Source organism: Dendrobates tinctorius, unplaced genomic scaffold, assembly GCF_039654945.1.
Source record: "Dendrobates tinctorius isolate UK_male_01 unplaced genomic scaffold, ASM3965494v1 ptg000058l, whole genome shotgun sequence".
Taxonomy (NCBI): Eukaryota; Metazoa; Chordata; class Amphibia; order Anura; family Dendrobatidae; genus Dendrobates; species Dendrobates tinctorius.
In genome coordinates, this window is record NW_027361726.1 from 5,406,765 (window position 1) to 5,421,200 (window position 14,436).

At 45.7% G+C, this 14,436-nt stretch overlaps 1 protein-coding gene across 5 annotated transcripts in view; it reads right to left on the reverse strand.

Moving 5' to 3' along the window:
• EML1 (EMAP like 1) overlaps nucleotides 1-14,436 on the reverse strand; it is a 163,192-nt gene that overhangs the window by 46,974 nt on the left and 101,782 nt on the right. For all 5 annotated transcript variants that reach the window (XM_073577972.1, XM_073577970.1, XM_073577969.1 and 2 more), the window contains exons 2-3: nucleotides 6,536-6,718; nucleotides 566-698 (exon numbers count right to left, since the gene is read on the reverse strand). In XM_073577972.1, the coding sequence (XP_073434073.1) occupies nucleotides 566-698; nucleotides 6,536-6,718 (316 nt within the window). The remainder of the gene's footprint in view (nucleotides 1-565; nucleotides 699-6,535; nucleotides 6,719-14,436) is intronic.

Below are 14,436 nucleotides of genomic sequence, written 5' to 3' on the forward strand. Positions count from 1 at the left end.
TGTTACTGCACTTGAAGATGATAACAATACTGGATGTGAACACTTGGCACAGTTTTAAGGGAGGGGGGGGGGGATGTCTACAAATCCATTATCTGCTCCATTTACATTTTTAATATCAGCTAAACACTTCTGCCTTTTCATTTCAGGGAACATTTTTAAAAAGTATTTATATATTTCTGACTACCTTCAGCAGCCACTAGAGGGAGTGCAATGCAAAGAGATTGATACAGCTGTACTGGATCTGTCTCCAGTGAGCACCCCCTAGTGATAGCTATTGGCAGCCATAAAGTAATCCTCTAAATTACCAAAGTCACCTGGGCTGTAGTGAGAAGATCAGAGTTCAGGGCTGGCATAAACCGCATCTTCAAAACTGCTGCCAGAATGTCATTTTTCAATATTCCAATTAGTGGCACCACCAGAAGGGCTCAGAAGCGCCTCCGACTGACAGAGCAGTCAGTCTGCATGCATGCCCATAACAGAATACTGATAGAGCTGCCTATAGCTCTTCCCAATCTCTGCAATTCTAAAAAATAAAGCCCCGGTCATACATGGAGACCGCTCTCACCTTTTGGGTCCTAGCGGAACGATATCTTTCCTGGTCCCGGAAGGTGATGGGAGAGAAGTACTTGGTTTCTTTGGTAAGATGGTGTCACTGCTAACATTCGGTCTCTGCGGTAATGTCTGCACCAGGTGTCGAACTGCGGGGAGAGAGGCAGCATTAGTTTTCTACATGGGGTGTCCATTGTTTCCTCACAACGGCATGCTTGGTTAATAAAGTCTGTTCATGAAAAACACGTGAAAAATGAAATTTAGTGATTTATGGTAATATATGGAAACTGTGATGAGGCCGCGTTCACACTGGCAGCACTGAATGAGGAATGTCTGCGGGGGGACAAGCATTAGTCACCCTGACAGGTGCAAGAAAATAAGATTCCCCCATGTGCCGATATCCTGCACCTTCCCTCTTTTAGTGAAGGACTAACAGAGAAATCAAATGGAAGAGCAGGTTCACCAAGGGAAAGGCTGGTTAGTAGCCTGTATAATGACTGAATTTCACCTGATTTTCTTACCAGTGTGAATACTGCTGGATGCCAGGTCATATATTAGATCAGCAAACTGTCAGAGCATGCTGGGAGTTGTGGTTTCACAGCAGCTGTCATGATACAGGTTTCTGACCCCCATGTTAGAGTACTACCAAACCTCTCACTATGCATTATATGAAGGATGACAGCTATAAAGTGATCAGGGCTAGCGTGGATTAAAGGGGTATTCCTACCTAATGCATTTATTACATATCCACAGCACATACCATATTCACCTGATGTGGGTCTGGGACCTGCAGATATCACACAATAGCAGCATGCTTTGTGAATGTGCCATAGATCTTGAAGGTAGGAATACCCCTTTAAACAAGGCATGGTAATGGATGACACCGTACATACGGAATTACCTTTCTGTCCCCCCCCCCGTCCCCCCCCCCCACACACACACACACACACACACCCCCAACCCTCTGGGTCGTATGCTGTATAAAAGTAGTAAGTCCTATGGATGGTCATAGCCCACCTTATACACGCTACCATGCAGGATGTCACGCCGCAGCGGAGGACTTCTGAGGCTATGCCATCACTTTATGATTGATGAACGTCGACCTCTGCGATCTGCAATCCTGAAAATATCTTCTCTGCACAGTGGCATCCGGGACTAGGGCACTGCGACCTGTCTTGGACGGCATTCGAAAGCCGGCATCTTGGGCACCTCTGGCGGTTTCAAGGCTTCACACTACATCATGACATCGTGAGGGACTTGTAACCACCAGAGGTGTCAGCATTTGATTGCTGGTCATGGAAGGTCGCCAGACCCTGGTCCGGCTGCCACAGAGACTTGGACACCTGACAAGGATCCTGTAAATCCTCTTGCTTATCTATATGTGCAGTAAATGGCCCCATGCAATCAAACACAGCCGAGCTGCAAGGGGAAAATGCTGCTTTAATAATTGCAATGTTGTATCATTCCTTATTTGTCAATATTTTCAGGATCTCGGCTTGCCGACAACTGAATGAGATCAAACGTATCCGTATCTAGAGGCCGTAAACAAGTAGAGGGCCAACACCTTGTGGCAGATCTGTCCTGTGCTCATCGCCTGTTACAATGGATCACTCCGTATCATCTGAGACTGGATACAATTGTAGCAAACACAAAGGAGATCTGAACTGGTTTTTTGTATTTTTTTTGTTCCCGTGCAGGGAAAAACGCAGCATTTTACAGTACTGACAAAATGAATGAGATTTCTCAAATCTCATTCACACAGTGCATCCTTTCATTTTGGTACCACAGTGAATTTTCATAAAAAATGCATCATGTTGATTGTGTCAGCTTTTTTTGTTACTGGAGTTTTTCCCCCCATTGAGCTCAAAAAGGCATAGCATCGAAAGAACACAACAGGAATAATGCATCAAAAATGCACGTAGTGTCAGCTGAAGTTGTCTGACCATAGACAGCGTTATTCACACAGGAACTAAACAAAAATAAAAAAAAAAAAGCTACATGTGAACACAATCTACAGGATTATTCCCAAAATCACAAGTTATCCGATCCCCAGTGATCCAGAGATTTCAGCTCCGGCTTCGCTCCATTCATTGCCTGTGGGACTGACAGCCGAGCGCCGTGCTGTATTTCAGGCAGTCCCACCAGACAGTGAATGAAGTTAAGGAAGAACTACGTGAGCGGCAGAGCCCTCGACACGGTGGCGAGGGCCGCAGAGCCCCAATCTTGGTATCGCTGGGGGTCGCACTGTTTAGCAAGTTATGCTCTAACCTGCAGGCTTGTGATTATGGAGAAAGATAATGGAGCTACAAGGATAATTCTGGCGTTGATACATAGCAGATGCAAATTGGGTTAAAAGCATGTACCACCCTCCACACAGGGTTAATGTCTTACCAGATCTTGCAGAGCTGCAATGTCGGTCAATATCTGACCTCTTATGTATAGTTTGATCTACGGGTTTAAAAGGGGATTTTCTGTTAGAGGGTGGGACACAACAGTCCTGACGCCCATCCTCCTCCTTTACACTAGGACCTATATCATTCCTTGAGGAGCCTGCCAGCTGATGTAGGAAAGTCTTATAGACCGGGTAATGCCCCTGGGGTAAGCAGGTATGCAAAAGAGCAAGAAAGCCAACTCACTAGTGACACCTACTAGAAGTAGCTACACTGTAAATCAATGTCTGACCCTTTACGAGGCATTGCAGGCCACAACATACAGTCGCTCCTTGATCCCTTAGCATGGAAAAGCTATGACGGAGCCGAACCGTGCCACTAACCTGCTAGTGAGGATATGGATGAATGGAATAATAGTGCATTCTTGTGTTCAGTTTGATTACATTTCCAGTAATATCACTGTATACTCCCTTATCCATGTTCGACTCTTAAAATAAGCAATTCCCAATCTGTGACTATCCAGCTGCTGCAAAACTACAGCTCCCAGAATGCCGCTGTCAGGGCTGCAGCATGATATCATTGTGCAGCAGCAGGTTGGAGATCGTCGCTATGATGAGGCGCTGCCAGCAGACGTCATCTATCGGCCACATAAGGATTTACAAGCCACGAGGCCTCCTCGTTCATTCTCCATTCCGCTGTGCTCGACGACTGTGGATATCTCCCATTAAAAAGGACCCAATGAGAGGCTCATAAAACCAACGTACACCCTGGCTCTGTGACAGCTCATCATAGAACACGCCGAAAATTAATCACCAGTCTCCTATCCCTGTAAAAGGGGCTCCCGAGAGACAACGCCCCGTATATCTGTGCTGGAAATTACAAGGTTTTTGTAAAGATTGTCCGAAAGGAGTGGAGGGAGGAGAAAAAAAAAAAAAAAAAAAAAAAAAAAAAAAGGGGAGAGGGATCCTCAAAAGCCAGAAGCCGCCGTTACTGTGAAGAAGCTGCGGCCGGTGGGCCACACATGTAGTATTACATGACAATCATTCTGCTCAACGGTGCTGTGAAATAAACGATGATCCAGGTCCCCAGAGGTGCAGACAGTCCCATCTCTGACTCATTCAGTATGGATAAATGATTTGTAAATGAAGCCACAAACTATAGATCTCGAAGATGAGGTCCTCGGGTCAATCTTATAACCCGCAAGCTATGGGAATAGCACAACCTCAATGTTGCAGCTTCCATCAATTGACAGAGGTGCAGGACTTGCTAAGGCATCCATACACAGACTAAAGAGGACTGAGCCCAACAATATTCTATATGGAGGCTTCCTGACTCTCCCCGATGGATGGTGTCTGGAGGGAAAGGGTCCGGCCGGTTGGCTTTCAGTGGCTGATACTTTTGTTCTCAGCTGGACATGATCAGGAAGGTTTCCATTCACTGACAACACAGAGATACTGAAAATGGTAATGGACCAGTCATATCTGGTGGAAACAGACGCGCGGCTTGTTACGTTGTATCTGAGCTTCATATTAATGAAACTGGTTGTATTGAAACTTAAACAAATTTTTGAAACTGTTAGCTAGTGGGGGTTATAAATTAAAGAGGACTAACTGGGGAAAAAAACCCCTAAATTTTAGATATGAAGAATATTAACTTTTAATGCATCTATGCAAAAGACAAACACCATGCACATATATCAGATCTCCCAGTACACACTGTGATAGATTCCCTGAACCCCGTACCTGTCTGTCAGTGGAGTTTGGCACCCTAAATATACGAGTGATGGCGCCCCTCGCTCATCGATGGCTGTCCCCGAGTGTCCTAGACGTCCCTATGCTGGTGACTCAGGCACCCAGCAGGCACTCCAAGTGCAGGGGACTATATCAACAGGGTGCTTAAAGACAGGCAAATAGTAGAGAGAGTGTGCTGCTCAACACCAGTGGAATGGCAAATGGACAATAGATTATGTATTTCTCAGTACCTTCCCTGCTATACCAAATCCTACCTACCAGCGGAGGTTGGCACCCTACTTGACAGTGGATACGGCGCCTTTCTCCACGTCAGCTGACCCTGGATGTCCCTGGGATATATACCGTATATGCTTGCATCTCCCAGGATCAATTTCCCTGAAAGTAGTGTAGGAATAATAACAAACTTTAACCAGATACATTTTCCTACACAATATACCAGTGATACATAAAAAAAAAACCATCATGACAACAGCATAAAGGCGGTACTTATGGTTGCTTTTTTCATGACCTTCTGATATGGTTTGTGAACTCAGTCTATAGCAGATACCTGAGGACCATAAACTTAATGCCATGACTTGTTTATTTTTCAAAAAGGAATGCAGGATTCACATTTTTATGTGGTGATAACTGTTATCAGTATCATGTTAAAATAACATGCCCTATACAATCATGTTTTGAAGTATGTATTAGTGATGAGCGAGTATACTCGTTGCTCGGTTGGTCTCTGAGTATTTTGGCGTGCTCAGAGATTTAGTTTTTGTCGTCTCAGCACCATGATTTACGACTTGTAGACAGGCTGAATACATGTGGGAATTCCCTAACAAACAGGCAATCCACACATGTATTCAGGCTGGCTAGCAGCTGTAAATCATGGTGCTGAGACGACAAAAACTAAATCTCCGAGCACGCCAAAATACTCAGAGATCACCCAAGCATGCTCTGAAAGACCCGAGCAACGAGTATACTCGCTCATCACTAGTATCTATATAAACAGCTGTGTTCCTTTATATGTGTGTATTACCACTTATCACCATGGAATTATGGTAATTTGTAGATCCAGCAGCCCCAATATGTCCTTGAATGGATCTAATATTATATGCATTGACTCTTTGCCCAGTTTTCCCCCCTTCTTTGCGTGCATAACAATGTATTGCTCACAGAGCGCTTCCATGCTCTGCTCCGGCCCCTGGTGCCCGCTGTATATTGCTCTCCTGACCGAAGACACCAGGGTATGTGTCAGAGGTGGGCGGTAGCAGGTAACAGCACAGTGAGGTACTGAGAGAGATAATCTATTGTCCATTTGCCATTCCACTGGTGTTGAGCAGCACACTCTCTCTACTATTTGCCTGTCTTTAAGCACCCTGTTGATATAGTCCCCTGCACTTGGAGTGCCTGCTGGGTGCTTGAGTCACCAGCATAGGGACGTCTAGGACACTCAGGGGCAGCCATCGATGAGCGGGGGGCGCCATCAATCGTATATCTGTAGGGTGCCAACCTCCACTGACAGACAGGTACGGAGTTCAGGCACTCTATCGCAATGTGTACTTAGAGAGCATGGTATATGTGCACGGTGTTTGAGGTTTGTCTTTTTAATAGATGCATTAAAAGTAAATTTTTATCCTTCATATCTAAAATTTGTTGTTTTTTTTCCCCCAGTTAGGGCAAACGTTTGGGGACGTCTCAATACAAGGACTGAGTCATGGTAATGATACAATTTCGCTCCGATTTGAGGGTGGTCCAAAGTGATCTTTTCAATATGAACATGCGTGTTGTGATTGTGGCCCATGTAGCTCGTGCTTCTTGTGCATGATTATTTAGGCCAAGCACAAATACTGCCCAACGCACCTTTTGTGGGCCCTTTCCGGTTCTGCAGGGCGTGCTGCTCCTCGGACTCATTGAGTCGTCTCACTACGTTGGCCAGGGCGGACTTCAGCAGCTGGATCTCATCCTCTTGGATCTGCACCCGGTGCTCCAGCGATGCAATGCGATCGGTCACCTCCATGCTGCTGGAGGCAGAGGCGCTGTCATCTGGAACAGAAGCAGAGCAGAGATTCAGGACATGGTAGACAGACACATCTGTAAGCAGGTTATTAGCTAAATGCATGATGACACACCGCAGAACTATCCCGGTATCAGGGGCGGCACATTAGTGACACAGGGATGAAAGAGCGTAATCTGCTCTGGGTGTACCGCTACTACGCTGCTAATTAAATGATGACCTACTAAAGCTAATAATGGCAATGCAATTCGCTGCCTTAGCAAATAGCCCAAATCCAATCGCTCCTTGGTCGACACTAACAAGATTGTGCAGGGAACTGTTGTAATGCTCACTTTTCACAGTTTCTCACATAGAATGCAACATGCAGTGTAAAGAATGGAGGATTTCATTCTGATTACTTATAAAAGGGGTGGATGTACAGTACAGACCAAAAGTTTGGACACACCTTCTCATTCAAAGAGTTTTCTTTCTTTTCATGACTATGAAAATTGTAGATTCACTCTGAAGGCATCAAAACTATGAATTAACACATGTGGAATTATACTCATTAACAATGGTTTTCACTTCACAGGTGTGCCCTGTAAGTTTTAATAAGTGGGATTTCTTGCCTTATAAATGGCGTTGGGACCATCAGTTGTGTTGTGCAGAAGTCTGGTGGATACACAGCTGATAGTCCTACTGAATAGACTGTTAGAATTTGTATTATGGCAATAAAAAAGCAGCCAAGTAAAGAAAAACGAGTGGCCATCATTACTTTAAGAAATGAAGGTCAGTCAGTCCGAAAAATTGGGAAAACTTTGAAAGTGTCCCCAAGTGCAGTGGCAAAAACCATCAAGCGCTACAAAGAAACTGGCTCACATGAGGACCGCCCCAGGAAAGGAAGACCAAGAACCACCTCTGCTGCGGAGGATAAGTTCATCCGAGTCACCAGCCTCAGAAATCGCAGGTTAACAGCAGCTCAGATTAGAGACCAGGTCAATGCCACACAGAGTTCTAGCAGCAGACACATCTCTACAACAACTGTTAAGAGGAGACTTTGTGCAGCAGGCCTTCATGGTAAAATAGCTGCTAGGAAACCACTGCTAAGGACAGGCAACAAGCAGAAGAGACTTGTTTGGGCTAAAGAACACAAGGAATGGACATTAGACCAGTGGAAATCTGTGCTTTGGTCTGATGAGTCCAAATTTGAGATCTTTGGTACCAACCACCGTGTCTTTGTGTGATGCAGAAAAGGTGAACGGATGGACTCTACATGCCTGGTTCCCACCGTGAAGCATGCAGGAGGAGGTGTGATGGTGTGGGGGTGCTTTGCTGGTGACACGGTTGGGGATTTATTCAAAATTGAGGGCATACTGAACCAGCATGGCTACCACAGCATCTTGCAGCGGCATGCTATTCCATCTGGTTTGCGTTTAGTTGGACCATCATTTATTTCTCAACAGGACAATGACCCCAAACACACCTCCAGGCTGTGTAAGGGCTATTTGACCAAGAAGGAGAGTGATGGGGTGCTACGCCAGATGACCTGATCTCCACAGTCACCAGACCTGAACCCAATCGAGATGGTTTGGGGTGAGCTGGACCACAGAGTGAAGGCAAAAGGGCCAAGTGCTAAGCATCTCTGGGAACTCCTTCAAGACTGTTGGAAGACTATTTCTGGTGACTACCTCTTGAAGCTCATCAAGAAAATGCCAAGAGTGTGCAAAGCAGTAATCAAAGCAAAAGGTGGCAACTTTGAAGAACCTAGAATATAAGACATATTTTCAGTTGTTTCACACTTTTTTGTTAATTATATAACTCCACAAGTGTTAATTCATAGTTTTGATGCCTTCAGAGTGAATCTACAATTTTTATAGTCAAGAAAAGAAAGAAAACTCTTTAAATGAGAAGGTGTGTCCAAACTTTTGGTCTGTACTGTATATCACAATTGAATTTTGATATTTTTCATTACTAATATATACATTTATTTACCATGTGACGCCATGATAACCAGACCATAAAATCCTCTATTATTTACACTGCAGGCAACATCTAATGAACTAGCAAACTGTTCTCTAAGGCCAATTTTTATTTTGCATACTGAATAATTGTTTCATAATAATAATAATAATAATAATAATAATAATAATAATAATAATAATAATAAAAAAAACACCTAAGCAAAAAATGAAGATTACGTTTCTTAGATGATATAACATGAAGCGCACGGCAACATTGGAGCTTGCTATGTGATGTGTACTTGTACCAAATGCTTATAGAATTCTGGAGCATCTTTTCCCATCATGCTGTTTTTTACTGTTCCTCTGTTACTCCTCCTAGAAATGTGAAAATATACAAGGACACCCCCTTCCAACTCGTCAATTTATACATGAGTTTCCAGGAGGAACAAAAGAGGAACAACACAAGGTTAAATTCGAAGATCCTATAACACAGGGATTTAATTAAAAAAAAAACAAAAAAACAAAACATAAATCATGTCAAGGGTGCAGATTAGAGTTGAGCGACTTTGGTCGGATCGGGTTTCGTGAAACCCGAATGAAACAAAATAAGTTTCAGATGAAACTCGTCCGACTAGAGCAAAACAAAGTCGGAGTTTCGTCCGAAACCCGACCCCAATGCAAGTCAATGGGAAATAAAAGTCGGACGAAACTCCGACTTTTTTTGCTCTAGTCGGACGAGTTTCATCTGAAACTTATTTTGTTTCATTCGGGTTTCACGAAACCCGATCCGACCAAAGTCGCTCAACTCTAGTGCAGATACGTCTACTTGGAAGGGAGAAATCCACATGATTATATCTTCAGTATTGGGGTCCACAAATTGCTTCTAGAAGAGGCGCTATAATTAATAGCGTGAGACACACCGCTGTAAGTTAGATCTGCCGAGACAGAGGTGGGGTATCTCCTTTAATATCAGAGACATGATTTGTAATGTTTTACAGCCGGATGCCTCCGAGTCCTTCTGCAATTCTTCCCCATCAGAACATCACTTGCTCCTGATCTTGCCTCCATCCTCTTCTACCTTATCGAGCCAACATCCCTCTTAGCTTCCTTATAATTCATTTTACATCCTACAGCCCTTGGATCATTCGTCTTTTTATCTCCAGTAGCTTCCATCTCATCTCAGCTCATGTCATTATCTATTCTCCTCGACTTCTGCATCTATTACAGTTCTCATCATCTTCTCGATGGCTTGCTTAATATTCATCCGGCACTTAGACGCTTTCTGGAAATCCCATTAGTAAATTCACTTTGGAAATGAATCCTGCAATTGATCATCGCTGTGCAGTAAAACCCTAATGCAGGATCGTTCCCTCTGTAATACCCTTTGACTACAGGGTCACTATCCGCCTCGTAGGAGTTGTAGTTTTCGGCTGCATAGGCTCTGCCTGGTCCATGTCAGCTACTACATGGTACCATATCAGTGATACATTGCATCTTCTTTCCTGCTCAGGTGGAATAAAATGTTTTATAACCACAGTCAATATATGATGTATTTTTAGAAACCTGACTTGTTCCCCTGCATTCCTTACAAGGTACATGACATTACTGAGGCTTCCTGGAATGTTTTTTCTGCCACTTCTTGAATACCTTGCATGGCATAAACCATAGTCCACGTCGTTTATCATTAGCTCCCAGTTTCATATCAGCGTATTCTGGGTGTTGTGCTACCGTATTATGGATGGAAGTCCTGGCCAACTGAGAGTCTTAGGATCTGGCAGCTTCATAGAGATCTAAGAGGTCATTTTTTTTGCTGCAAACTCTCTGATAAGTGGCATTATCAATGGGGTCTCTCTTAAAGGGACATCCTGATACGTCGCTCTTAAGGGGACCGTCCATAAGCTTCGGCTTCTCAGGTAAAAAGTATAAGCTGCGCTGGACATTATACAAAATTGTGCCACATGTTATAGCCGGTAAGGCTGTGTGCACACGCTGCGGATTAGGTGCGGATTCATCCGCGCGGATTTTGTAAAATCTGCAGGTGAAACCGCAGGTCAAAATACCTGCGGTTTTACCTGCGGTTTTTCATCTCCTCAATGGAGGAGATGGCAAACCACAGGGGAATCCGCAGAAAGAATTGACATGTCAATTCTTTCTGCGGATTGAAAACCGCAGATAATCCGCGCGGAAAATTCCGCACCGTCTGCATTGCGGTTTGTGATTCCCATAGGGAATCATGGTACTGTACACCGCAGCAAAAACTGCTGCGGGTCCGCAGCGGCCAAAACCGCTGCGGAACCGCAGCAAAATCCGCAGCGTGTGCACACAGCCTAAAGGTGCCCATACACACCAGATTGTCATTTTTTGTGAATGGGTGAATTGGTTAAGTGTTCATGTGCTTTCAATGAAGAGAGGAGAGAAAAGCTGCGATGTTGGGCGAGAGCTGGGAGCCCCCCCGAGACAGATCATCCATGTTTCAACCACGATCTTTGGGTTTGCCAATGTGTATAGGCACCTTTTGGTGGCCGAACATGCAAGGGAAAGCAAAAATTATAGGAAGGGGAAACAGGACCTCCTCTCCATCACACATCTGGCTATTTTTATGGCTTGATCGACAAAATAATAGATTCATAGAAGCAGTTTTAGAAGCTTCTCATGTTCAGGGTGTAACGGTTCCTGATCCATTCGCTTCTGATTACTAATTGGGTGACCGGTAGGTTTTCAGAGATGTGACTAAATAGACAGGGTGGTGGCCTGGCCGGCTGGTGGAGGCCATAATAGATACAAGCTGTATGATATGTGCAAAGCCGAAAGTAAACAGATTCAATCCGACTTCCTGAGCCGGCCACGCTGGGCAACCAAAGCAAGAGGGGCCTCACTGTGGGGGCCGAGACTTCAAAGGAAGCTCTGGGGACTCTTACAACAGCCTCAAATACAAGAGGTCTGCAAATAAAAAGACATTTATATAGACTCCATGGACTATCCCTATGGGGACAGAATTGTACTGCTCCTCCACTTCATTATATAGAGTACACCCACATGTTATTTTACAAAGATGCAGTTTACGGTCAATCCTGCTACTTTATTCCAGCGGCAGGGGCGGACACGGATAGAAAAGGCCCCTGTACAAACACAGTAGATCATCGTATTGCAGCCCTTTATGTTCCTGGGACAGAAGCTGCTTGCTGATTTGGAGGTGATGTGGCCCCCTTAGTTCTTGGGTTCCTTTACGATTGCACCAAAGATATGTCTGCCCCTGTCCAGAGACTCCTTTAAAAAGCGGTAATCTACAGTGTTCATATCACTACCTTGTATTACAAGCCGAATTCCCAGGGGTTAAAACCTTCAGTGACTGGCAGGCACCAGTGGGAATAATTACTAAGTAATCCGCATATCGCAACATTTACCAGATGAGGATCCAAGCTCTTACAACTCTGCCACTGTGCACATGAAAGAGTTAACCCCGTGCAGGCGACAGATCAGCACCAGATATTTGCATCTCTTCTATTTTCAGCTTTTACATGAAGTAAGACACCTTCTGGGCACCTATGAATATTGATGAAGCACCCGGATTTAAGGCACATGCTCATTTGTATGGCATCATCTGGGTGAAGCAGAGCTGCCCATCTTTTGGCTGTTAAAAGGATCCTTAGCCGCGCCGGTAGATTTGCTCTGCAGATTTTCCTCAGAGCTCATAAAATTTCTACAAAGCTCGTAATGATAATTTTATTTTTATAGTGCTAACATACAGTTAGGTTCATATATATTTGGACAGAGAACATATATTCGGCAGGAAGGGGGAGCTGGCCTGAGAATCACTATCCTTGAAAAAAGTGAGAAACGGAGCGCGGCATGACAGTGCCGCCAACTCCGAGACTCGCCTAATGGAAGTTATGGCTACCAAGAAAACAACCTTTCTGGAGAGGCACAAAGAAATATCCTGTAGCGGCTCAAAAGGGGCTTCCTGCAGGACACTCAAGACCAGGTTAAGGTCCCAGGCATCCATAGGTGACTTATAGGGAGGTACCAAGTGGGAGACTCCCTGGATGAAAGTCTTAACCTGCAAGTTGGTAGCAATTCTGCGCTGGAACAGGACGGATAAGGCCGATATTTGTCTCCTGAGGGAACTTGGGGCCAAGCCCGAGTCTAGGCCCGACTGAAGAAAAGCCAAGATGTTGGGGATTGAGAATCTCAGTGGAGAAACACCGTGGTCTCGACACAAAGCAAAGAACACCTTCCACGTGTGGTGATAAATTCGAGCTGAAGCAGGCTTCCGGGCGCTAACCATTGTAGCGATCACTTTGCTCTCAAACCCTGCCTGGGTTAGAATCCAAGATTCAACGGCCATGCCGTCAAACACAGGGCCCCTGAGTTCTGGTGGCAAATCGGTTCCTGAGAAAGTAGATCTGGGCGCTCTGGCAGTCGCCGTGGGACATCTGCGAGCAGCTGCACTAGATCTGAGTACCATGCTCGATGGGGCCAGTCTGGGGCTAGCAAAATTGCTGGAACTCCCTGTTTTGATTTTCTTGATGACCCTCGGAAGCAGTGGCAGCGGGGGAAAAACGTATGGGAAGCGAAACTGGTTCCATGGCAGAACCAACGCATCCACGGCGATCGCTCGCGGGTCTCGAGACCGAGCGACTAACACGGTTACCTTGGCGTTCCCCCTGGAGGTCATCAGATCCACTTCCGGTGTCCCCCACCGTTGGCAAATCTGCTGGAAGACCTCAGGGTGCAGCGACCATTCCCCCGACGCGACACCCTGCCGGCTGAGGAAGTCCGCCGCCCAATTTTCCACGCCCGGGATGTGGACCGCTGAAATTATCGAGTGATTTCTCTCGGCCCAGAGAAGCACGTGTTCCACCTCGCACATGGTTGTCCTGCTGCGAGTGCCCCCCTGATGATTTACGTAAGCTACCGCTGTGGCATTGTCCGACTGAATCCGAACAGGGCGGCCTGCCAAAAAATGCTGGAAATGTTGCACCGCCAATCGAACCGCCCGTATCTCCAATAGGTTGATCAGTATGCATGCCTCCTGCTGCGACCACCGTCCTTGAGTCGTGTGGTGACGAAAAACCACTCCCCAGCCGAGGAGGCTCGCGTCGGTTGACCACCAACCATTGATCCGGGGGGAACTGAGCGTCCACCACCGTAGGGACTGCCTGACTTGGGGGGACAGCCGGCACCGATGATCGAGCGTAAAAAGGCTCTTGTCCCAGGCTGACAAGAGGGCGTACTGTAGGGGACGAAGATGAAGCTGGGCAAATGGAATCGCTTCCATTGCCGCCACCATCTTTCCTAGCATTCTCATTCCAAACCGAATGGTGTGAGGGACAGGCTGCAGAAGCTTGCGGACTCCTTGCCGAAGCACTAGTGCTTTGTCCTGAGGGAGAATTACCAACCCTCGGGAGGTATTGAAAATCATTCCTAAAAAGGAAATCCTCTGGGCTGGAACAAGAGATGATTTTTTTCTGTTGATCAACCATCCTAAGCGATACAGGGTATCCAATGTGATGCTGACGTTTTCCCTGCACGCTCGAAAAGAAGGGCCTTTCACCAAGAGGTCGTCTAAGTATGGCAGGACGACTATGCCCTGGGAGTGTAGGATGGCCATGACCACTGCCATTACCTTTGTGAATACCCTGGGAGCTGTGGCTAGCCCAAAGGGCAGTGCCACAAACTGGAAATGCCGCCCATCGATGGCGAAACGTAGGAACCTCTGATGCGGAGGAAAAATAGGGATATGCAGACAGGCATCCTGGACGTCGATCGACGCCAAGTATTCTCCCCGTTTCATGGCCGATATTACC